Raw genomic sequence first — 24,769 nt, 5'->3', positions numbered from 1 at the left:
GAAGGGGAACAGTGAATTGAACTTGTATCCTATCCAGGTGAGTCAGTAGTAGCCTTGTGAAGTTTGATGCAGGATATAGTGTGGGGTTTGAAATGAATCAACTGGGCTTTCCTTCAAGGGCTTTTGACTTAGACTCCCTGCCTGGGGGTGCAGTAGCCTCCTGAAGCCACATGCATGCACTTACAGTGAGTACTAACTGCAATATCCCCTTTACTCTGATGAGAGAATGCTAACTGGAAGTGACTTATCTTGGAAACCAAGGATAAGGGTCATACTGGGAGTTCAAGCTCACATGAAAGGACATGTCACAGGGAGATGTTGCAGTGACACGTTCCCTTGTTTGTGCTGTTACTTTTCATTCTGTGCAACACTGGTTGATGCTGCTATGTGTTGCTGCTACATATCCCTGGAACGTGTCCTTTTGTACATGCAGACCTTATAGATAAAGAGCAGTCACTACAATTCTCCCACTTCAGTATCTGGCAAGCTTGGTTAAAAATCAAATGTAGTATTTTTCGCATATAACTTGCGGTTGAAATCAACAACCCAAATCAGGAGAGTGAATTGGAAGCGTCAGAAATTTCAAGTCAGGTAGCAGCTCTTGCAAGGTCTTACATGAATGGTTCGATACCCTTCAAGGAAACAATAGAACAAACAACAGAAACAATGCCCCCAGCCACAAAACAATAACAGCTGCTACACTGTGACGACAAATAAAATTGCAAGCTTAGGAGAGCTGCCACACTTTCAGAAACTTCACCAATTATTCAGGCTCAGTTGTCCCTCATGTTAATAGTGGCTGTAACAATATATTTAAAAAACATGAACACTGGTGTAAATAGGCAGATCAATAAAAGGATGCAGTTCAAAGAACTCCTAATGTACCATAATGGCAAACTGCCTGCATGTTCTTGTTTATTTACTGATATTGTTCTAAAGCTGACTTACTGCCATTACTAGCTTTTCTCAACCTTGACTAACAGGTGTAGTTCAATTGCTGTTTAATAGTTAATTCTGGTTTATTACAGTTATGTACATATATAAAATGTGCAATATTACTCTCTGATATTGAGAGCTATTACAAACTGTTAAAACTGAGTTCATTTCAAATTGTTACACAGTCATGTTCAAGCCCAGCAATATTCAAGCAAAGAAATTAATATAAGCTACTGTACTTGTATACCTATATTAGCTTCTGCAAAGGTCTTCTCTTAACACTTCAAATAAAATATTTACATCAAAAAGATGGATTTAAATTAATTTCTGATTGTTCAAGTAGTTAGGACGATGTTCACCATTAATTCATCAGGCCCTTTACCTAACTAGGAAATGGGCCTTTAAAAAGATGGAAGTGAAACAAAATTATTTTTCTCTTTAAGATGCCATGTTCAAACATAACACTTTCTTAGGGGAAGCTGAAAGACAAAAAAGAAATCGAGGATACCGGCTAGAGGAAATCTTTGGTGTTAACAATCCACACATGACTATGATCCAGGATCATCAGTTTTACTCCAAAGGAAATATGTTACTAAATGGTCCTTACTTAAGTAATTTCATTCTAGAACAAAAATTATTATACTATTCAAACTGTTGTCAGTGACAAAGACTTGTAATGATTGGTAAAATTTATATTTAAAACTCTCTCGATCCATTATGGGAAGTATTTCTACAACAAATCAAAAAAAATGTGATAAATCAAACATGATTGATTTAAATATACTTGGCATGCATTTTGTAAATTTTTTAAACATAAATACCAGTGTCAAGAAAATGGCACCTTTACATGCTTTATTCCAAATATTAACAGGAAAAGTCGAGGGCATGGTTGGTAAATAAAACTATGTACACTCAATTCTTTGTACAATAAAATTATTCTTAATCTGAACCAGGAATCTGGAATATGATCATTCTCAACTTAATTGTATTTGCCTCCAGCATCTTGTTGCATTCTGTGGGGTCCAACAGTACAAGGTCATGGTAACTGCTTTCTTGCAAATCGCAACTGAACTCCTGTTGATGAACTTCAGGTTTGATAACCAAGTCACTGAAAGGACTCCGCAGCATTAAGAACTTGACATTAAGGTTGACTTTTCCCTTCTGTACAAGCTGATAAGTCAAGACACGCTTCAAGCTTTTCTCGTTGCCGACAACATTTGCTTTTACCACCCACTGTTGGCCCAGAGCATGAAATCTACTGCTTTCATAGCAGAGCTGTGGTAGATAGTCATCAGAACGGTATGGCTTGAGCTGCAAGTCTACAGATGTTAGGAAGATTGTGAACATGAATTGGTTAGTAGGAAAGCATGCATCCCTGTCAAATGTTCTGTGAGAATGGAGAGTATGTAGTGCAAAAGTGCAATTTAACTTTTAGTTTCCACAAAATCTCTCAGCTCAGATGAAACAAATACAGTTTTGCAATAGCAAATTGTGGAGCAATTTTATGGCAATTTGCAAGTTGCTGCTTTGCCTCAGTGCAACAGTCTTCAAATGAAAATAAGTTTGATTTACATGAAAATGAGCTTGTGAGTAAAGCTTACTTTCAATGAAAGGTGTAACACCTGAGACTTGTTTTTAAAATGTCAGTAACCTGTACAGAGATTCAAGCCTTTCAGTGTACCTAATGAATAGTATTAAGACCATATTTGGTCAACTTTATTTGCTTTAACATACGCACAGAATCATAAGTCTAAAGTCAGGCTAACAGGAGGAATTACAAGTTGCGGCAATACTCTGAAACTGAAATTTTTGTCATGAATGCAATTGCCCTCCCACCCGTAGCTGCAAATTAATTATGTGGTTAATAACCAGATACAACATATGTAATGGATGAAAACGAATCAAATTCAAGCAGTGTTAGTAGTATCTGTGAAAGGATTTTGGTCTCACCATGGGTTGGTACTAACCAAGCCTGAAAAAATCGGCAACAGTCAGAACATGATCAGTAATGATGATGAGAAAAACAACAGTGTCACACCAGTGGCAGAAAATAATCAGTAAGTTATTGACTAAAGAGCATTAAAACCAACTTCACTGTCTAGCTAAGATATTAAGTAAATTATACACCAGATATAGCATTTCATTTTGAGTAGTCAACAACACAGGAAGATAAACCAATGTTGGAGGAACTAACCCAGCACAAAGGAAAACAACAAATAACAACTGATTTACTGGATAAAGCAATTGAAACAAGCCAACAGAAAGAAAGGAAAATACATTATTACAGACACATTAATTATAGACGTTAATAACAAAAGAATAACAATATTAACCATTTATAGCAATCTTTTCAAAGGACAGCAAGTTGAGGATGTTTTGGAAGAGTTCCTGCTCGTTCTTGTGATTCTTATCAACCACCTCTAACGACTCCATAAGTTGTAATCCAGTCATGCCTGGATGAACACAGTTATCCTCATGATCCCTTTGCTCATGAAATGGACCCTGCCACAGGCAACCTAATCTTTTGAACTTGCAGTGCACTGGCCTGAAAAACACAAAACACAAATCAAAACAAAGACAAATGGGTTATCAACAGTTGTTTAAGGCTGAAAGATAGAATGTGGAAATTAGTATGGTTGCACGTTGTTGAAGGAGGATTTCCCCACCTGTCAAGAGAAAGCAAAGACAAAATATCAATATTCTCTGGTCAAGTAGATATGAACCTCTATCACGTCTTCTAGTGTTACAAAATGAAACTGAAACTGATACTAAGCATCATGATCTCCTTTCTGCCTTATCTTATCACAACTCAACTTGGCCCATTAGTATTTCCAACTTAAAATATTCCAATATAATCACTGTTTCTCAACAAATTTATTGACCACATTCAGACTGGTTCTCATCTAACAAACTCAAAAATTATAATTTATCTTTTAGAGCGGTTTTCAATTGATTTGTCAAAAGTAACCAGGCAATTACTCTGGTTTTGGTTTTACTATGGTTCAAGTTTGGCTGAGTATTCTAATTGGAAAGCTTTTGGTTTAGTCTTACAACGCTCAATTGAAAACTGCTCTACGAGTGGCTCTTAACTTTGACAAGGCTTGTGCCAGTGCACACAACTTGTGTTCTGTTACACTGTACAACATTTAACCCCAAAAACTGGCAATGGTAACCAAGTATTACACTGCTCTTGTGACTAGTTACCATGGCAACAGTCCAGTAAATCACCCTTTTATGACAGCAACTCCAACCCACATTTCTGTTTTGTTTTAATTGGTGTGCAATGAAATTGCACTGTCTGAAAGTTACAAAAAGCTCTATTAAATTCACTGAAAATTTAGGAGGGCACCACAGTAGCTTGTTGACACAAATGTTCACTGTTTTACGAGGGGCTCTTGGTTTAGTACAAGCAAAACAATACATGGGTATAATTGTCAATGATCCAAGTTAGGCTTGATTTCTACCCCTTCTTGTATCCTGTGTCATGCCTCCCTCTTCAGGGGAGGAGTATAGAACCCTTTCCCAAACTCTAGGTGGTAGTCAAACTCCAAACTAAATCAGAGCACTGGGTTTCTAACTTCCATATGCCTTCTTAGAAAAATGTAAAGGCACTTGTTGCAAGTCTAACGATGTAAAAACAACTCCCTTAATACTGGCTTGGTCCTAGGAACATCCTAGAATTGTAATTTGAAATAAAAGTACAAGATACCAGTTAACTGTTTACCAATGCTATTTATAGCAACATAAATACATGGCTTAATATGCACACAGCTTATGAACACAGTGCTCCTAAGAAGTTACCAGGACAATGACTTAAACACAAGCAGCAGTTATCCTAAATATTTTTTACAGCTTGATTAAGTTGACCTTGGTTAAGTCATAAGGAAGCTGGATTATTTTACGATTTTCTTCATTTAACTTAAACGCATTCCATAAATATTACTGTTCACTTGTGCACAAAAATAACATGTTTTATAAAATGATACACATTAGTCAGATAATGGAGGCCTTTCTTTAGAGACATTACTTCATAAACCACTGTCCCAGGATTTTGTCACAAAAAATTCCATATTGATGACACTGAACATGCCAGGTCCAGAAAAAGCCTGTTTATATAGTTGTTGCTATACAGTTAGCCTGCGAGCAGGCTCCCATACACTGTGGCACGAGCAAAGATGAAGCTGTGAAGCTAAAGCTGCTTTGTGCCAGGCCCTTTGTCTTTAGCACCTTTGCCTTTGCTTGTTCTGCACTGCCAGTCAGTCAGTCAGTCAGTCAGTCAGTCAGTCAATCAATCAATCAATCAAACAGTAAGGATCCTATATTTCAAGCCAGTAGTATGGAATTTTTCAGCTAAATCTTTCTTGTGGTAGTTCAGGAAGTAAGGTTAAAGAAGATGTCCATTTTGTCGCATCTTATTACATTACCAATATATTAGTAACATTAATGCAATCTGATTATTGTTTTAAAATCTCATGGTTGGTTTCATCACCATCAGATCTGAAAACAATACATATGGGTTAACAACCAAGCGTGAGAACAAGATGGCTGGATGTTGGCCAAGTTCTGTTTGCGTGTTTATTGACTAAGCACATTTGGGGTCTGTTAACACACACACAAAAAGACTTAGCCAATATCCAGCCATCTCAACTGACCAAGCTGGGTCAATAAAGGATTTATTATATGGCATAACAAACATTTCCTTGTTGGGCACTAGCCTGTGTCGCAAGTGTTCCAGTACAAAGAGCTATTTCTGCATTTCCACCACACACAAGTAAGAGTGAGAGCAAAAAAAAAAAAAAAAAAATCCAATGAAGCAGGGGGTGGTAAGACGAGCAAGGGAATGCTTGCTCCCAAACCCTTTCATTTTGAAAAACCTGTTTGCCCACAAACGGGGCTCCCCACCACCCCTATTTTCCTTGATTGTTTTTGCTCTTGCATCAGTTTGCACATGGCCAGAATGCAGAAGCTCTAATCTCACAGGAATGCTTGCTACACAAGCTAGACACCGCAGGTAATCCTGTGTAGGCAAGATAGCCCCTCTTTCCTGCTCTGGTATTCAACCACAGTGCAAGATTTGGTTCATCTTGCCCACATGCTGAGCTGCCATATAATACTTTTTGTTACTGCCAGCAGTAACCTCTCATTTGAGTCTCTTCCTTTTGTCCACTTTGTTCCTTTTCTGGTCTCCACAAACCTAAAGCATTAACACTAAAACACTGACATCTGATGGCCAACCTTTTATCTACAGACAGCTTTGTTAAAAATTCCAATTATATGAATACAGAATTAGTGTATCAAGTGCAAGACAAGGATTTCTTAAAAAATTCTGCTCTTTGGGAAATTGTGTGCATTTTTGGACAAAATTAGATTTCAGTTTTAGGAAAGTGAAACTGATTTAACTGTTAAAGTAATTACGTTGAAATTTACTGGAATGTTCATTGTTTTACTGTCAGTCAGAGGTACAATATATGAAACTGAAACTGCAAGAATAATTAATCTGAAAGGTTTCTCGTTTATATTAATGCGGCGAAAAAAGTTATTGCTGGTGAATGTGTTATTACACAGTTAATATGGCACTATTGTTTCTCACAAAGTGGTCTCTTGTGATGTAGGTCACGATGTATTGATCTTCATCAGGTGATGAGCGTGATTAGTTATGTCTCCTTATGTTACCAATAGGTTGGCTGCAGTACGCAGATTTCCATGACCTCAGCTGTGATTGGTGAATTTTGCTTCTACCAGTTCTGTTGAGTTGAAGTGCAAAATGCAACAATAACAGCAAAGAATGAAAACTAATCAATCACAGTCAACCATTGTGCTGCTTAAGGTGGCATGTACCCAATCGACTTCATCACATGATCAAGACTAGCATCAATAGGGCTCCTGCTCCACCCAATAAATCCCACTATTTGTATTACTCCCAACCTCACTTATGAGCAAGTACCATGCGCTTATTTTGGAAGTGGGAGTCCAGATAGGAATATTATATTTATCTGATCTAATATTATTGTGTACAGACTAACTGTCGAGGTTGTGTACCATGAAAAAAGCCCAAATATTTTTCTGTTTGCTCTAAACTGCATCAGATGATAAGTGAATTTGTTACACCACACATTTTGCTCTTGTTTTTGGTTGGAATGCTGGGAAGGTACTTGGTGAATGTTGAATTGAGATTGCAATATTAAGGTGGCTGACAAACATTTAACAGCTCTTTCCATCACTTATACTTTGATTGATCAATACTACCACTCTTTGTCGTAAGATCCTACAACAATGGTACTACACAAATACCCAATCATTGGTAGAGTGTTTTAATAAAACTGGTTACCATAGCAACAGTACAACTTGTTTAAGGCACTTTTAATGTCTCTTTAAGAACCTATAACTCAAACAAACTCAGCGACCTCCATTTTTATAATGGCATCATGTTACTGAAGTAAGCAAACTTAAAAAAATTCTCAGGAGGGGTTCAAAGCAACCTTAAATTTTCTGAAGCCCCTCTTCTGAATTTTTTAAAGTTTGCACACTCAATAACGTGATTGGACAGTAACAAATGGAGGTTACTGTGCTCATTTTGAGTTAAAATCACGTAAAATAAAATTAAGGGTGTTTTTAACGCATTGAACTGCGGCTATGGTAGCCTGTTATATAGAAAGGATGACCACACTTTTTTTTTTTTTTTTACAAATGATTGGATAAGTGTGTTAACATTGTTTTAGGATCATATGACAAAGAGAAATGGTGTTGATCAATGGAAATATGTGATAGAAAGAGCTGGAAATTGTTGTCAGCCACTTAAATGAATGGCTGATGAGTGCCGAGTCAATTGGTTCTTCCAGTCCTCATGGGTTAATTGACATATTAACTATTGGTATTGCACAGTGGCATGATCAAGTATAGCTTTGTAACTCTCTTGTAGTTTTCACTGCCCTTGGACTTAAGTATTCACAAAAAGTGTGACCGGCTTATTGACCCAATGGGTAGGCCTCATGGGAAAATCTATTTGGCTCAAGTCGACTTGAACAGACTCAATACAGTGAGTGAGATCCATGCAAAATGGCCAAGAGCCAAATATTTGCCCATCAAGGTTGAACGAGTTCTGTAAATGCCATCTTTACTCAGCTTGACTTGTAAAAATGTCTTATGATGTGTGTGGAGCCACATAGCACATTCTGGACCAGCTTATGTCAACCAGGACCCATCTAGCCCTACACACATCAACTTGTGAAATGTTTCTAAACAACTGCATCAAGGGGGCCGCACAGTGACAGTCAGTTTTATGGTTTCATGGTGTGCCTAGCATTCCATTCAACAGTCTCCCAACAATACTGCAACAATGGCCATATGTTTACCATCTGACTTTGTTTGAAACTTGACATTTCTGTAGACATTTCATGACGACAGTTTAACTGTCAGCACCTGACTTTCACGTATTGACTCTAATGGTTAGTGAAAGGAAAAAGCCATGGCTCATTATCTGTTAGTTTGGGGAAAGCAAATATTTGAAATATCAGTTGCCCACAGTTGAAATACCTTTTGACCACGGTTTATTAAAAAAAGTATGTTAGATACAGTAATGGCAAACACACATTCACCATTTGAATCCATTTTATTTCAACTCTTCAAACGTAATATTTATTGTCAAGAGTCTAACATACAGAGATTGCTACCAGTACTAAATACAGTAAGACCTGTTCAACATATGACACTGTTACACCTACACTATATTTTAAAGTTCATATTTGTTGAAATTACTGTACTAACAGTAAACCACTAGTATTATTACAAAAAATACATTAAGCATGCTCTTCATTATACAAAGTATACTACCATTACAAAATTGATTGTCACAGAATTTTTCTTTGATGTTAAGGCAAGATAGCAATACCATGCTCAAAGTATCGGTGTTATGTTATGCTTGTTTAATTAGGCAATTTTACTATGGATACTTCATTCATACAGATTTTGCTAAAAAAAACACATAGATGAGATGCAAACAATATGTTTTGGTCGGTGGGAATGACTTGCAAAGTTATGGTGAGGGTAGAGAAATGCTGATTCTACGAAGTTAGAATCCAGCTGCAGAATGATATCAACCCACAGTGCACCCTCCCCATTCATCCCTCCCAACTAATTCACACAATCAGAGATCAATGCAAACAAGTATTTTTTCACTGTTTTATTTCATCAACATTATGAACTCAAAAACATATCAAGGGCTGCAAAAAGACTGAGAAACAAGCAACAGTAAAGCAGTAATTCAATGCAAATCATTTCAATATTGAAGAGAATGACACTGATACAGTAAAAGGGCTCACTTACCTGTTTAAGCATTCTTTGTCCTCATGATTTTTCAAGCAGCTTCGCGGTAGTTCATGACTGCAGTGAGAACATTCTGTGGGAAGCTCAGATATGGCTTTCTCGACAGCTAAGTTACGGGAGCAGACATTGCGATTTATTTCAGTTCGGCAGTTTGGACACGTAGATTGCTCATTTTTTAGTCGACTATCAGCCAAAAGATGCGTGAAACAGGATGCACACATCAGGTGTCCATTACGACACTACATTGAAACAGAAAAAAGGGCTGAAGTCAACATCACACAGAACACACAAAATTTGGATATTTTGGTCTTTAAGTGGCTGTTCACACATTGGGGAGGGGTGGGTCAGGAAAGTTTGGTTACGTGTAGGGAATCTTGGGAAAAAACTGCACATTTCGTAGCCAAAATCATGTTAACAGTGGCAAGTAAGTAAACGTAATACACAGTTCAGAACAAAATTAAACTGGGTCCATCAATCTTTCTGTGTTTTGGTAAACACCACTAAATCACTAACTTGAAGACAATATTTATTAAATTCAAACTTCTCAAATAGTCACAGGTTCACCACCTACAGATCTTACTCTGTCATGAAATTCTATGTTATGACACGTAAGAGTTTTAAATGAAAGCAGCCTTGGTACGATGATTTTGCTTCTCTCATTGAAATGCTGTCACATGATTTAAGACTTAGCATTGAAATAACTCCACCAGTCCCCACCTAGAGTGTTTTATGATTTTTCAGTGACACATATAAAAGCCAGAGCAAAAGAAAGTGATTCAAATGGTGCCATATATTGGCAGGTTTCTCCCTGTGTGTTTGAAAACATCTATTACTGTAAAAAAATTAAATTAAATATTCACATATAAAATATTAAAAACAAATTATTGTGATAACTAAACTAATACACCAACTGATTGAAAAAAATTTGCGCAACCAGGGTAAATATTTTGTTTTTTACTGAAGCGTGTCATGTTACAAGAGCATCGTGACAGGCCACGTGAAAATGTCGTGCAATGTAAACTTGAAACAAAGAATGTTTCAAAGTTTTAAACCGAGGTCTATCACTGACATAAATATTTAAATACTGAAAAATCTTTCCCATTCTATTTACCTTTCTTCAACACCAGTAGCTGGCTATGTTCGCAAATTACAAAAACCACTCTACCACCAGAGCAAGTTGAAAATACAATATCCTTGAGGGCATGCCGGCCGGTCGAAAATCAACAGAGCAGCAAAATTCATGGAGCTTATAAAGATCTCCGCAATTGTTCAACACAAAAATTTGTTTTATACAGTGTTTGCCAGCTATCAAAAATGTAACCTATTATTCAAATAGTATTGCGCAGTTCTAAATGTTCATGAAACTCAAACAACGGAACGCCACGTCAAGTAACCTCAACGTGTTGAATTAAACTCATGGAGTTTTGTAGCACCACACCGTATTTGATGAAGCTTAGGTTTACAATTCATGCATGCAAAAGCTGGATTAGGGTGTATCTATAAACATATCTTGATTGGATGTAAAGCAAAAACAAAGCACGAATGATGCAGGTATTGATGGATGTGACCAGAATTGACATCGGCAAAGAGTGTTAACCCGAGTACAGAAAATCATTTTTAAAGGTAACAGAGATTTGAACAAACAGCGTGACATTTTATACACTGTTGTAACTCAGTTCGATTCTCACCTGGAAAACGGACTTGGTGGGCAAATCGAGGCAAACGGTACAACTCAAAATGTCGTTCAATCGCGCCTCGAGTTTACCAAGACGATCAATTTTTCTGTCTTCTCTTGTCTTTACTTTCTTCAAAGGAGGCTCGATATTTTCTTTTTCGGAAGTGTCTTCTACCTGTATCGAACCTTCAGCTTCTCCCTCCGACATACTCCCCTTTTTGATATAAAATCCTACGCCCTTCAAAACACCGCTCAATCGATAGTTTGTTTTGGTCCGGAAAAGATGATGTAATGTTTACTACATCTGCGCCTGCGTCACAATGAACGAGCAAAGGTCAACAATCCCAAATTAGGCGAAAGGAAGTCACGAGACCATCACGTGGTATCCAACCGGAATCTTAAAATTCTTAGCTCAGCGGCAATGCCCTAAAAGATAGGTCTGCTTGGCATACACATAGAGCCGCGAAGAAACGTTGACATCAACGGGACAAATGGACATAAATTTCACTACAAAAGTTGTTGTAATTTATGGATCAAATAGATGGTAGTTGTTCCTGAGTATTAGCATCAGAGCTGGCTAGTTAATGTATAATTTTTGGTGTCTGTTAAAGTTGAATTACTGTTGAGGTTGCTACTTTTGGAGAGTCACGGTTTTGCTACTGACAGGACTTGCTAATGACCATTAAATTTTATAGCTAATTTTGAAAGGTCATCACTTTTTTGAGGCCATTATTTTTGGAACTTTAAAGTATATAGTTTAATTATATAACAGTCAATGAGCTCATTAATAATTTTTTCCAAGAGGCATTATATTTACAAGTTGAACCCAAAGATGGTTTGTTTGCTTACAGAGCAGTCCAACTGAGAGAGCTTCTATATGAACTCAATTGACCTGGCTGAGATACAACCTTTTGAGAATTTCTAGCTCATGAACAGGCTCTCTGGTTGAGACCCTAAGTTGTCCTTCGCCACAGTGATTGCTTTGCATTTGGATGAAACTATTCTAGTCCTATGTCCACCCTTCTACAACCCCTACTGTCACCTCTGCCACCACCCCCCTTCATTAGAACTTCATGCTTGACATTTTGTTGTAGCCATTATCCTTGCAAGAGTTGTGTCTACAGTTAGGTATGTCTGTGATATGTTGCACTGGTTATGAACAAGTCCATCAACAACAGTAAAATTGTACTTTGATATCCATGCACATATTTTATTTCATAAAAACTGGTCAAAAGTAAATACAACACTTAGGTGTGGAAAAAAGGACATGGATTTTCTTGTACTTATTTTACATTCCAGCCTTCCTACAAGAAACACAACTACAGCATTCTATCACTAACAGCACTGCACAATGACGGTACTTGACAGGTAATTAATACTAATTCTTTTGTTACAAAAAGCCCCCCCTCAGGGCAAGGACAAGATGAAGAACAGATCCACCTTGGATCTTGTAGTCTGCAGCGGTTTTGTCATCATTCCTGTCAACAAACAGGTCAAATAATTTTATAATAATAAAAACATTATCTAGGTTCTATCTGTTGCTATGAAATTGCAAAACAATGAAGCTGAGAATCACGAAAATTAGTCATGAGATCATAACATAAGCCTTTTTTGATAGATTCCATTAAGCAGGGGTCCATATTGGTTTTTCTCCAAGATGTCAGCTGGGCAAGTATGCCAGATAACATACTTGCCGTGGCAAAATGTTACTTGCCAATTCAATAGAGGAGGGGGGTGAATAGGTTTTCGGATCGACGGATTTGGCCTTAAAAAGAGCACAGATTGTGGAGTTTTGCAGTAAATTGAGTGGATTCACCGATTTTGCAAACAAAGTGGATCATGGATCAGCTGTGAATTTTGTCGCGGATTCTGGATTGTGCCTGTCTTGATGTTCGAATCTTGGGTTTTAAATGAAATTTGGATCATAGATCTTTCTTCAGCCTTGGTCTGGATGTTACATGTAATGAGTTCATCCAAATTATTTCTTTTTTCGAACAAGCCTACTGAAGAAACTGTTAGATTCTCAAATGTGACCTTATAAAGATGTGTGGCGATCAGCAAGTAAAATTAATAAATCAAGTTTGAAACCTTCAATGTACTGGATTAAATACAGAAAGTATACTTACATTTGCTTTCCACTAAATATCAACCTGGAATAAAGAAAATAAAATTTACAAGATATTTGTTTGAGTTCTCAACTTGCACAGGGCAGAGCAAGATGGAGAGGTACTGTTGCTAGCCTACATTCTACTCTGAGGTAGACAGGTGTAAATAAGAATATGAAATTCTGAAGTAGAAAGATATCTAAAAGAATAGACAAATGATACCGTTTTTTTTGCTTTTTACTAGACATGACAAGGGTAGTGAAAGTTACAAAAAATACAAATACTTTGTTCCAGCAGAACTCAGTTCTTGTACATTATTTATCAATTTTTGTGCTCTAACTATAATGCAAGTTACAATCATGGCAAGCCCACTTGGTATTTTCCCACACATGTTACAAGAATTTTCTCCACAGAAAAGTTCAGAGGGCTTCACAGATATGCCAAAAAAATCAGTCATTAAATAATTGATATCAGACAAACATACAAACAAAGAAATATTACATCCATGGTTATTGAGATAAGGAACATCACAATGTACAGTATAGTTTACACCATTAAGTCAACCATTTAAGTCCAACTGGCTCATCTCTCTTGCTGCATTACTCCAGTTTCTACCCAGAATACTTGATCCAGGGCCAGCATGTTAACCATTAGGCCATCACAATTCTTGCAATTATGCTGTTACTAAGTGGAAAAGCCAAGACAGTAGGGGATGCTTTACAGTTTTAGTTTAGAGGGAGGCTATAATGACCTTTATTATATGCCTGAACTGGTCCCCGATGAAAAGGAGAATTCTGCTTGGTTCCCTATGCTTGCTGGACAAAAGAAATGTAAATGCATGCTTATCTTTTGTGTGCAGGTTTATCTAGAATGGTTTGCAGAAACACATCAATTTATGATCCACAGATTAAAGCAAGCCATTATAATAAATATGTTATTGAACTACAATCCTGGTCAAAAGTCTTGGGACACTTTGCACTTTTGCCAACATATGGTCTTTCTGTCCACCTCCCCCTCCCCACCCCCAACACAATGTTGATGTTGATTCACCCAAAGTAGACCCAGTATTCCAACACTGTTTTTGGGGGAGGGGGTATGGCAAATTAAATAATGACTTCCTACTCCAAAATAATGCATCACCAGTTGTCATTTTGTCAAGTGTCCCAAGGACTTTTGGCCAGGATTGTAGCTTGTTTGGCCCATATTGGAGAATATTGGTCTTGTCCTTTTTAGCAAGTCTATGGACTGAGCTACAGGCAAGGTCCGTAAAAAATGAACTTGGCCAATATTTCTCTAAATTATATGGACCTCACGCTAGTTCAGTAACTTCTATTATTATATGGCTACAATCTTGGACAGAATAAAATAAGAAATAAATCTGCAACCAAAACACGCCATATTTTCCCCCACTGAAATGGTGGGAAGGGTGGTCTCAATTTTTCATTTAGTTTGACCAAGATAGTAGCTCCATGAGCAGGAAAGATGAACCGAATCCTGCTTTCCTGGCACACACACACATCTCAGGGGGTGAGGGGGTATTCTGCTAAGTTTTATACATGGAGGCTCTACCCAAAGGTCTGACCCCTACCCTTTCGCATACCATTTTGACAGAAAAGGTATCCCTTTCACATACCTTCTTAAGACCAGTGCATCCCCTTGGAAAGAAGTTAACATCAAGCATAACCAGAAGAGATGTTAACCACAAAAACAAGTCCTTTATATTCAGTTCATGTTCATGTTGGACTTAAATCACAGATTTCTCTACCCTTTCATGTACCTCAACTTGCAAAATCCCTACCCTTTTGTACACCTGAAGCCTGAAACAGGCACTCCTTTCAGGTGGAACCTCCCGTATGGGCCATTATATGGCGTACCCCCCCTCCCCCCGCCGGCACTCCTAGGGGCTGTGATGGGCTATCTGAGCAGGCAAGATGGTGCTATCTTGCCTGCCCAGGATTACCTGCTGTGTTCTAGAAATAAATGTGTTCTTTCCCAATATAATAAAACCTTTATTGATCAAGCTTGTTCTGTCAAGATGGCTGGATATCGCCCATGTTCTTTTGTGTTTTTATAGACCTCGACTCCGTCTCAGTCTATAAACCTTCCAAAAAAAATTGGCCCATATTCAGCTATCTTAACTTCATGCTTGGACCCGTGTGTATGACTGTTAATATAATATCACAAAAGCTATAATGGATGGCATGTTCTCACCTCTGCTGTGGGGGAGGGATTCCTTCCTTTTCTTCAACTCTTTCTTTTATTCTTTCTACCTTTTTTGATGGAATTGGGAGATAAAATAATTTTAAGGAGCCAAAAAAGTAAATGAAAGTCTGCACTCTGGCTCATTTAGCCTCTGATTTTGCATTAGATTATCCTGGTTTAAACAGAACAAAACAATATGAGGTATGGTAAATTATCAACTAAGTCACTCCTCTCTAATAAACCCCGCCCCCCTAATTAACCAAGGCCACCCTCTCTCTCTGGAGCCTCCTCCTCTCACTTCTCTCCTTGTTTGTAACTAAATCATCCAAAGACAGACTTAAATTATTCACAAGTGCATTTTTATCATGTCTGGGTACAATTTTAAATACAGTATTTGCAAGCTTTGGGGAAATGTTACTGGTTTGTCGGGGTATGGGGTAATTCTGAAAAGAACTGTTGTTGGTGACTGATGTTTTGAGAAACGTCATCATCAGAGTCAAGTTCAGAACTACTGTCACCCAGATGATCACACTATATGAACAACTGATAACCAGTTACTTTAGTACTCAGAAAGAATAAGGTAAGATCCTTCACTGATCAAAACACTGCACAAAAAAAAGTGTTACGCTGGTATAACCTGCCAGTGTGTTGTTTTAAATAAAATAAGATCCCTTCTTTAAAACCTGCTTGAACTAAATAATCTCCTCCCTGAAGGGCTTAATAGAAAATCTATGACATTACTACACCCCCCTGGATGAGATGCTATGTCATTGCAGCTAGATCCCCACATTTTTTCTTGGATTACATTTTTAAGATGGCCAGTTCCCATTGACACAACCAAGTTGCAAGAGGTACTGTGAGAGTGGTACACCTAGCTACAAATCAACTTGAAGCTGATAAAGGTAAATTAACTGAGTGTAGTGAGTTAGTGAAACTGAAATTTTGAGTGTTAGTGCTTTGTCACTTCTGTGAGAGAAGTGTCCAGCTCGTGAACACAAAGTAGTGATCGTAACCAGTTTTCTCAATCTGCATCCAGTGCATTACCTATGTATATTTGATGAATCTACCTCCCACAGACACAAAAGTACAAGTGAGTAAGTCCACCAGTCAAGTTATACCAGCACCAAACCATAGTGATTAGGCCATTCCCCTTTTTTTTCGTTTATTGTGGAATAAGTTTTCTGATTTTGGGTCGGTTGGTCAGAAAAGGAAAAAAAAAAACAAAAATAAAATTGGAAAAGGAGTCTGGAGCTAGGAGGCCCGGTACCTCAGCATAATATCCATGGAGCCTGGAAACAACAAGGTGTGGTTACAAAGTCAACATGGTGGCAATGGAGGAAGGAAAAATCAACGTCGTTGTTAAAATCAAACGAGAACAGGGAAAAAACTAAAAATCTGTAAGGCAAAAAATTGCTTATGTTTCAGATTAAAGTGACAATTGTTTGAAATAATGTGTCACTGCCTTCATCGCCTTCTGCATAACTTTTTTTTTTTTTTGAAAATGTGAAAATCTGAGTTGGTTGGATGATGCTAAACAGAGAAAAAAGGGGATGGCCTTATGCAGCATGAAAAGTTAGCAATAATGAGCTCAATGGATGAACAGATGGGATACAGGGACCTTGAAGGTTTTAGTGATGGCTAATTTAAGATTGATGTTATTTTACCTTGTCTGTAGGTTCAATGTCAATCTCAATCTGCAAATCGGAAATATAACAAGATAAATTCAACGAAGTCACTGTGTTTTACAGCAAAACTTAATGAGTCACAAGTACAGTACACCAAACACTTCTGGAATTTCCATTGACTGGCTACTGATCACATGTGAGATGAGGACACAGAAAGAATCCACTTGATTTGCACTCCTCTATCTTGATTCGCTCGTATTAATCTGTACCTCGTTTGCTCTAAGGGTCAGGGTTATAGTTTTTGTCGTTTATCTATTGACGGATTTCGCCAATTATATGGTGTAGGTCGCTCCAAATTAAATAATTCCCAATTCTTATCCAGTTTCACTCTTACCTCCTTTCCAGTTAAGGTCTTTGAAGATGACGGAGAGAAAAAGAAAACATCATTACAAAAACGAAAACGCAATTAACTGCTTGAATCAAGACGTTAATACCTTCACTTTGATAAGCATGCTGAAAACTAGTTCCTTAATTTGGCGTTCAAAAGGGCGAAATTTCCCTAAAGATCGACTTGAAATCTGACGGCTACTTGTACACACTGATCGCTGGCTCAATATCGGAGCGTTCTGTCGGCGAAAAGCTGGTAACTAATCAGCCGCTCTGCCGCTGATCAGTCATGTTTGCGGGGTCTTCGTCTCATAGCTCTCTTTGTTCTGGCAGCCATTTTCGACTGATTGTGTGAAAACACAGTCAGAGAATCCGTTTCCATCTTGCGAGAAGGAACGGTTTTGGAAATAATCCATCATGTTTTCTTTACTACGGAAATTTCTTTTTCTGTTTCTTTTAGTTTTACCGGCATCGCTTGTCCTGGTCGGCAATGGTGAGTGACTTAATCTTGCGTGATTCAGCGTGTGTGTAGTAAATAGAAAGTCTGAACATTCATTGTGTGTCTCTTATGTCCTGTGATGTTTTAGGCATTTGGAATGATCGTACCGATGCGAAGGTATAAACAGCTTGAATGAGGCCTTCCGAGAGATGCCTTTGGTGTCAGAAGTGTTTTACTTTTGTTGTCGTTGTGTTCTCTCGACTGTTGCTTCCTTCAGTCCGTTCTTGGAAGAATGGAAGCTGTTTTCCTTCGCTTTGGGCGAATGATTTCCCCTTGTTTTGTCTGAGGACTGGATATCAAATAGCGCTAAAGCCATAGCTAGTAGCAGTTGGATTGGTTAGACTACGCAGACGGTTCATTTCCTGTTTTATACTGATTTGATTTTTTTTTTGCCGCGTTGTATACGTGGCATTAAACTATTGGGACATGACAAGATGTGTGTGTAATGGCGCGAGAAGATGAAGTGGAAAACGAGCAGGAGGTCGCGCAACCGACTGAAGCTGATGCTACAGAGGCTTCTGTTGACGAGGAATATGTTGAAGATGTTGGTGACGATGTGGACGATGGAAAGGTTAGTGTAATGTCATACACATCTTTTTGCACTAATTGCTCTTTTGAAAAAAAAATAACATTTGTTGACTTCCTTCCTGCTTTCAAAGTCATATTGAATGTAGCCAAGAAAATCCTCTGTTTTCCTTAAAAAATTAAACTTGTAGTACAAGACAGGTACAATAGACTACTTTTTTGTTACTCTTTGTATTGTTATTTAGAAGGCATTGTTTGTCTATGATTTCTCTAGTTCTCTATCCAGTCAATTTGCAGGTTGCTATGCCTGTGAATTACAAGGACAGAATAAAGCAGGCCAAAAATCCAAGTAATCACATGTGTAGAGCAGTGCGTAGTGTTAAAACGAACTCGACAAGAACTTCTGACTACGATGTAAACAGAGTTTAATTGACAGGGATCAATGTTCCATACAGACTCAAATGAAATGAATCACATGCCAAGACGAAGGTAGAATTAAACCACGTGCTGTAAGCTTAGCCGTAAGTCGTATAATGTAAACCGTATGCCGGTTCGAACTGAAATACAATAACGAAAATAGAAGCTAACGTAACTAACATACCGAAGTATAAAGATAAAATAACACAAATGAAGAAACTATTGCTAGCATTCTCAATAACGTCCGTAACATGGAAGTGTAACATAATCAGCACTTATACTGATCGTACGGAAGGCTGGAAAACGATTAATAGGCTACATGGTGTGTAACTTGGACAGTACTTTCATGGCAAAATAACCCTATATTGGAGATATGGACCTAATCAAGCGCGATTCCGAGCATACAGAACTAACTAACCGATTTAGTAACGATAAAAGGAAACTCAACCGAAACAAATAACAATAGAAAACCTAAGAACTAACCCTAAAGAACAAGGAATAGATTACTCACTTTGGTTTGCACACGCACTGAACTTGACGTGATAGAATAGACGAGTAACAGTGTATAGAGAAACTATGGCCCAATGCCGAGTAGAAGTTGACGCAGTGAAATCTGCACTTGAACTGACCTAACCGAGGAAAACCTCGTGGATATATCTAACCGGAGAACACGTACGCAAAACCTAGCGGTTATGACTATTTCCCTAACGGACATAGCAGCTGAAGGCTGGTCAACCACAGTAGATTAAGTAAGTAAGTAAGGCCTTGTTTGAAAGTGACAATTACTTGATAACATCTACGGTAAAGTAAGTTCCTGCGACCAAAAAACGAATTAACATCACGTTTCAAAACCAACAATGCCTGCCCTACATTTATGTGTAATAAAATTGGAATTCTCTTTTGTATTTTCAAATAAGGTTGACACTGAGGAAGAAGAAGAAGAGGAAGACAAAGAAGACAGTCCTGCTCCAACAGACTCTGTAAGTGTCGAGTTTATTGATAATATAATATATAAAATATAGAGTGCAGGATGCCAAGAAAGCCATGTCTGTTAGCCTGGTGCTATTTGATTTTGTAGTGGAGCTAGTCAATTCTATGGGAAAGTGAAAATTTGAATTCTTCTTACCAAAGTACTATAAGAAATGGTGTTGTTGTAATTTCTAATTAATTATTGCACTAATTAAAAAATTTCGGGAGGGTTAGTATTACACGCATTTGGGCGACTAGTACATAAGTATTTCCAATTAATTTACCTCATCATTAGTCCCATAAGTCAAAATGTCAATTCTCCTCTCTGATTGCTTTATGTTTCAGTTATGTTTGTTGGGAGAATTTTGTGCTGTATCAAGGAAATTTTCCCACTAATATTCTATATTGCTTCACAATATAGAAAGAAATTGGGATTGAGAAATTTTTTTGATTTTGTTTTTCTGTAGAAAACTGATGCTGAAGCAAGTGAAGAGGAAGAAGAAAAAGAAGAAACTCCCAAGCCATCTCCAGATGCTGATACAGTGATTCTCTTTACCAAACCCTCTAACCAAGGTTTGTTCACTGCTCCTGTATTTGATTTGTTTTAGCACTTGACAAACTTAAATTATGTGTACACTGTAATTAGGATTATTAAGTTTCTGAAATTTAATTGCTTGGTCCCACAAGCCTTTGGCTAAAAACATTGACCAAGTGTAAATAAAGGTTGTAAATTATTTTATTCTATTTTTTTCAAATTGCATGAAAAAGGTTTTTCACTGTTTAAGTTTGGCTCTGTCCTCAGAATTTGCTACGTTTAGTAACTAGTAACTAGTTCATGAGATAAATCAAATTCTGGCAATTCCATATCAAATTACAACCTTTTTGTAATGCACTGTTTCATCAGCAATATATCAATATATCTTGATCTTCACAAAGAAGATGAAGCACCTTGAAAATTCTGAGGATTGGAAACTACATGCATGTGTCCAAAACTCTCTGTTTGACCTGTAGTGCCATCGTTATACAGGGTCTGGAGACAAATTTAAGTATGCAAGGTCTACTTCTGCAGTGTTGAGTGCACATTTGAAATATGTCAAATTTGCTGTAAATTGACTCAATTAAGCCCTCAATATTACTTTTGTCTAAAAAGTTGGTCGTCAGCACACTTGCACACAATTCTGCCTAAAGATCTGGTTTTGACAAAATGCAATGAACACTGTCAGTTGCCTGTAGGGAATGCAAGTAAGTAAGGGCTTAATTTATGTAAGGTAATCCACTGTGTCTGTTCTTCATGGATAGAATTTCCTGCTGGTGAAGTGATCAAGTGTCTCATTGGTCTGGGAAATAATGGCAAGAATGATTTCATTGTGGAACTTGTTGAAGCATCTCTAAGGTAACTACATCCTATCAGATGTTTTACTCTACACAATAATTTGTATTTCACGTCTCTCAGCATTTCTGCAGCATTTTTTTAGCACTTCCAGGACTGTTCCGTATTTTGAAGGCAGTCTCATTTTAGAATCAGAAATTTCTATGTTGCTTACCTGGTTGGGTTAAGTATTTGCCAATATTCCATATCAAAATTGGCAAAGAGGGTATCAGTCTGGATGTTGCTATTGCTTTAAAGTGATTTTATTGAAATATGTTATTTTCAGGTACCCTCAAGATTACACATACTACATTCAAAATGTAAGTACAATGTACATGTAAAAAATGTTGTTATTATCTCTCATACACAATGACTTTGGAATACTCAGAAAGTACTTAAAACTTATCAGCCTCTCTGATTGTAAACATTATTTTGTTATTGCTACAGTTCACTGGATTCCAGTATAACACAGTTGTACAGCCAGGCAGTCAGGTATGTCCTCAACATTCACTTGCTGAGTTTTAAAAATATTTGAGAGAAATTGTTCAGTTATGTTTATTTACATTCAGATATATTTGAATATTGTTTTTGATTTTGGCTCTTGTAGGTGATGGTTGGGTTAGTGCTCTGTCATCTTTTTTGCTGTGTAGCTTTGAATCATTTTAGTTATTCAGTGTAACTTACCACATTCAATTAAAATATGTTGATGTGTACATGTAATAAAGAGATTACATTGTCTTTTTATTTGTGACTTCAACAGGCTTCTTTTGAATATGCGTTCAAGCCTCATGAATCTTTTGGAGGACGCCCATTTGGTCTAACTATTAACTTGGCATACAAGGATTCGGTGAGATATTTATGCCGAAAAAGCCAATCAATAAAGCAAGGCAGGAAAAAACCCAGGTCCGATTGCCCAGGGCAAGTAAATTTTGCTCTTGGGCAAGTGACAAGAGAAGTTCAGTGGCCCCAGGGGCAAGTAAAATAAGCCTCAGTAGTCTTGTGAGTCTGAATAAAAATGTCAACTTGATAAATGAAAATTTTCAGTCAGAAGCTATTTCAAAACTTAAGACTACAAGATTAGTTAACCACTAGATTGAAAGCTTGGATTAGTTCGGAATCCAAGCATACTTTGTGCACTGATGTTAATTTCAGATATGTAGTATTTTGTCATTTATATGTCAAGTAATCTGCTGTATACTTGGCAATAACTACAGCTCACAGACAATGAAGGGTCGTTTTTTTTTTCTGTTCAACATAGGAAGGCAAGCCATTCATGGATGCAGTGTTCAATGAAACAATTAACATTACAGAAAGTGACGAAGGAATTGATGGTGAAACGTAAGAACTGCTTGGTTAATTGATTAAAATGTCATCTTGCATTCATGATGCTTAATTTAATAGAGTTTCGCTTAGAGAGCTTGATGATATTTAAAGAAATAGTTATTGTTTTTTTATTAATCTCATCTTATTACATTGGAAAATGAACCAAATCCTGAACTGGGATTGGCTACTCAAGCAGGCAAGATTTTTTGGCAGGTTATCTTGCCTGCTTTGTCCTACAAGGAAATGGTGCTCTTTGTGCCATATAGTAAGTACTGTCTACCTTTCCTTGTTTGGTCAAGATGTCTAGAGTGAGACTTGTTTTCCTATAGTGAGCTGTCTTGACCTCACACTTGGTCAATAAACCATATATCTATGACTTCTTGATACCTTTGTAAAAAAGGTTGTTATATTAGGTGATTGCTCCATGAAGAGTTCATTTTAAAGTAAAAGCTTTGGTTTGTTTGTTTGTTTTTTTCAGTTTCTTCCTGTATGTGTTCTTGGTAGCGGTTGCTCTGTTGTTGGTCATGGCTGGCCACTATGCCTTGACTTCTGTGAAGGTAAACTGAGAGCTTGCATTTAACAGGCAGTAATAATTTTTTATGTAGTAGAACATGTAAAATGTAAATGTAAATCTTATTTATAGTGGTCATGCACTTAGCTATACAAGCGCTAAGCTTGGCTAGTTTACAGGCATGCCACTAAAACAAAGGAAACAAATATTTCAAAATAAACATAACATAGTGAAAAATCCCAACCGGCAGGAGGCAGACCAGTTGGCTATTTACAAAGCGGGACCAAGGATTTGAACTTGGAACTACCGAGAGCCAAATGCCACTAGTGGCAGGGTGGAGGCCTTGAACCTGGGACCTCGAGATTACAACACCAGTGCCCTAAACCACTTGGCCATGCTGCCTCCTGTAAATGCAGAAATAATGTCCTCAGCCCCTGTCAGTCCACTATTAAGGTGGTGTAGACAAAATCCAAATGGCCTGACATTGGAAAGAAATTGAGGTGTAATTTTTTCATAAATGAGAGTAGTATAAGATTGGTTCTTAGTCTTTCTTTCTTTTCTTACAAAGGGCAAGAAACCAGCTGCTAAGCCAGTAATTGAGATGGGTACACAACAGAACACTGATATTGACTATGACTGGCTGCCAAAAGAAACCACAACAGAATTTGGTATGTTGTGATTTATGAACAAGCTTGTCACATGCCCTGAGCATGACTGCATTAATATCATAGGTAGTTTCACTGATTTTAATTGTCCCAGGTAAAGCATAGCTACACCTCTGTAACGACCATGATGTTATATTTTAAAACAAGTATACTTACCAACAAGAGGGTGAACATAAATATGATGCAACTTCACGTGAGGTGGTTACTTGTGTTGTCTGATTTGGACTTATTGTCCCTCAATGGCATATTTCTGCCTATAATATTCTGACAAACTTGTTACAAAATAATCAATATGTATGCGATAATTAAGCCAAGTTGGTCCATCTTTGTGTTGTGATACCTATAATATTTTCTTCTTGTCTCTCTGTAGCTGGCAAAAATTCTCCACGTCGCTCGCCAAGAAACAGGCGGCAGAAACGTAACACAGGCTCTGATGAATAGATATAAGTTATTACACTTCTTCAATGTAAACTTCCTGAAGCCATTATCTTGGTGTTTAAAGAAAGTCTGAATCATAAACTAAAATATTTCTTAGAAAGATAATGAGGCAGTTTGTTTATTGGCAGACAGCTTCTATAGACAGACAACCCGTGTCAGCAGACAATTCGTCACAATCCCCACCATGTACAAAGACTACATGGTTAACCTTCCATAACTGGACATCTACTGAAAGAGAAAAAAATAATTTTCTTATCCAATGGTTGTCCACTTATGGGAGGCTTGACCTTGCTTTTTTTTTCTTTAGTCTGCTCAACACAGAGTAGAAAGCTTTTACAATCAGATGCCATACTGTCTTATGCTTGACAAAGTTTTCAACTTATTTTGATCAGCCTCTGTTGGTTTCCCTTAACTTGTCTAGTTAAAAACCCAGTTTTGGTGAGAAGCAGAAGTCAGACCTGTTGATAAATTAAACATTTAAATCCTTTGGTCTTTAATTGGTTGACAACTGTGGCAAGCATCAACAGTATGGTTAATTCTAATAAATTTCTCAGAGCTAAGGAAACGAGTTACAGTCTAACATTGCTCAACTAAAATGGCTGCAGAACACACTTCATGTACAATTCCCGACTTCAAAGCTGGAGTTTTTACACTAAAAGATATTGAATAAATACAATATTTCAAAGTAGTGAGATTTGGTCTTTTTGTTTCTTTCCTGACTAAGCTTGACCAGGAACCATTGTTGTCACTATTTCTCCTTCTACTTGACTCTGAAAGACGCCTTTAATACTGACAGTGGAG

General features: G+C 37.4%; 3 protein-coding genes across 3 annotated transcripts; 1 reads left to right on the top strand and 2 right to left on the bottom strand.

The window, feature by feature from the left end:
• Positions 1-984: 984 nt before the first annotated feature.
• Positions 985-12,033, bottom strand: LOC145501048 (zinc finger TRAF-type-containing protein 1-like). Its single transcript, XM_081480613.1, has 4 exons — positions 10,947-12,033; positions 9,259-9,497; positions 3,270-3,481; positions 985-2,255 (listed from the first exon to the last, which is right to left on the bottom strand). Exons 1-4 carry the CDS (start codon positions 11,139-11,141, stop codon positions 1,876-1,878), a joined length of 1,026 nt encoding a protein of 341 aa, XP_081336739.1. The 5' UTR covers positions 11,142-12,033; the 3' UTR covers positions 985-1,875.
• A 98-nt stretch (positions 12,034-12,131) lies between these two features.
• LOC145501157 (ubiquitin-like protein NEDD8) lies at positions 12,132-17,496 on the bottom strand. The gene is made up of 6 exons (XM_081480702.1): positions 17,360-17,496; positions 17,260-17,277; positions 16,905-16,934; positions 15,250-15,308; positions 13,060-13,083; positions 12,132-12,411 (listed from the first exon to the last, which is right to left on the bottom strand). The coding sequence occupies exons 1-6, from the start codon at positions 17,375-17,377 to the stop codon at positions 12,324-12,326; spliced, it is 237 nt and encodes a 78-aa protein (XP_081336828.1). The 5' UTR covers positions 17,378-17,496; the 3' UTR covers positions 12,132-12,323.
• Positions 17,497-17,576: 80 nt separating this feature from the next.
• Positions 17,577-24,676, top strand: LOC145501053 (translocon-associated protein subunit alpha-like). The gene is made up of 12 exons (XM_081480617.1): positions 17,577-17,745; positions 18,186-18,322; positions 19,611-19,673; positions 20,130-20,235; positions 20,962-21,055; positions 21,318-21,351; positions 21,479-21,523; positions 21,792-21,878; positions 22,290-22,369; positions 22,833-22,911; positions 23,434-23,533; positions 23,901-24,676. The coding sequence occupies exons 1-12, from the start codon at positions 17,670-17,672 to the stop codon at positions 23,969-23,971; spliced, it is 972 nt and encodes a 323-aa protein (XP_081336743.1). The 5' UTR covers positions 17,577-17,669; the 3' UTR covers positions 23,972-24,676.
• Positions 24,677-24,769: the final 93 nt, after the last annotated feature.

This window comes from Orbicella franksi, chromosome 10 (assembly GCF_964199315.1).
Source record: "Orbicella franksi chromosome 10, jaOrbFran1.1, whole genome shotgun sequence".
NCBI lineage: Eukaryota > Metazoa > Cnidaria > Anthozoa > Scleractinia > Merulinidae > Orbicella > Orbicella franksi.
Note: the sequence above shows the minus strand (reverse complement) of the source record. Positions and strands in the feature narration are given on the sequence as shown.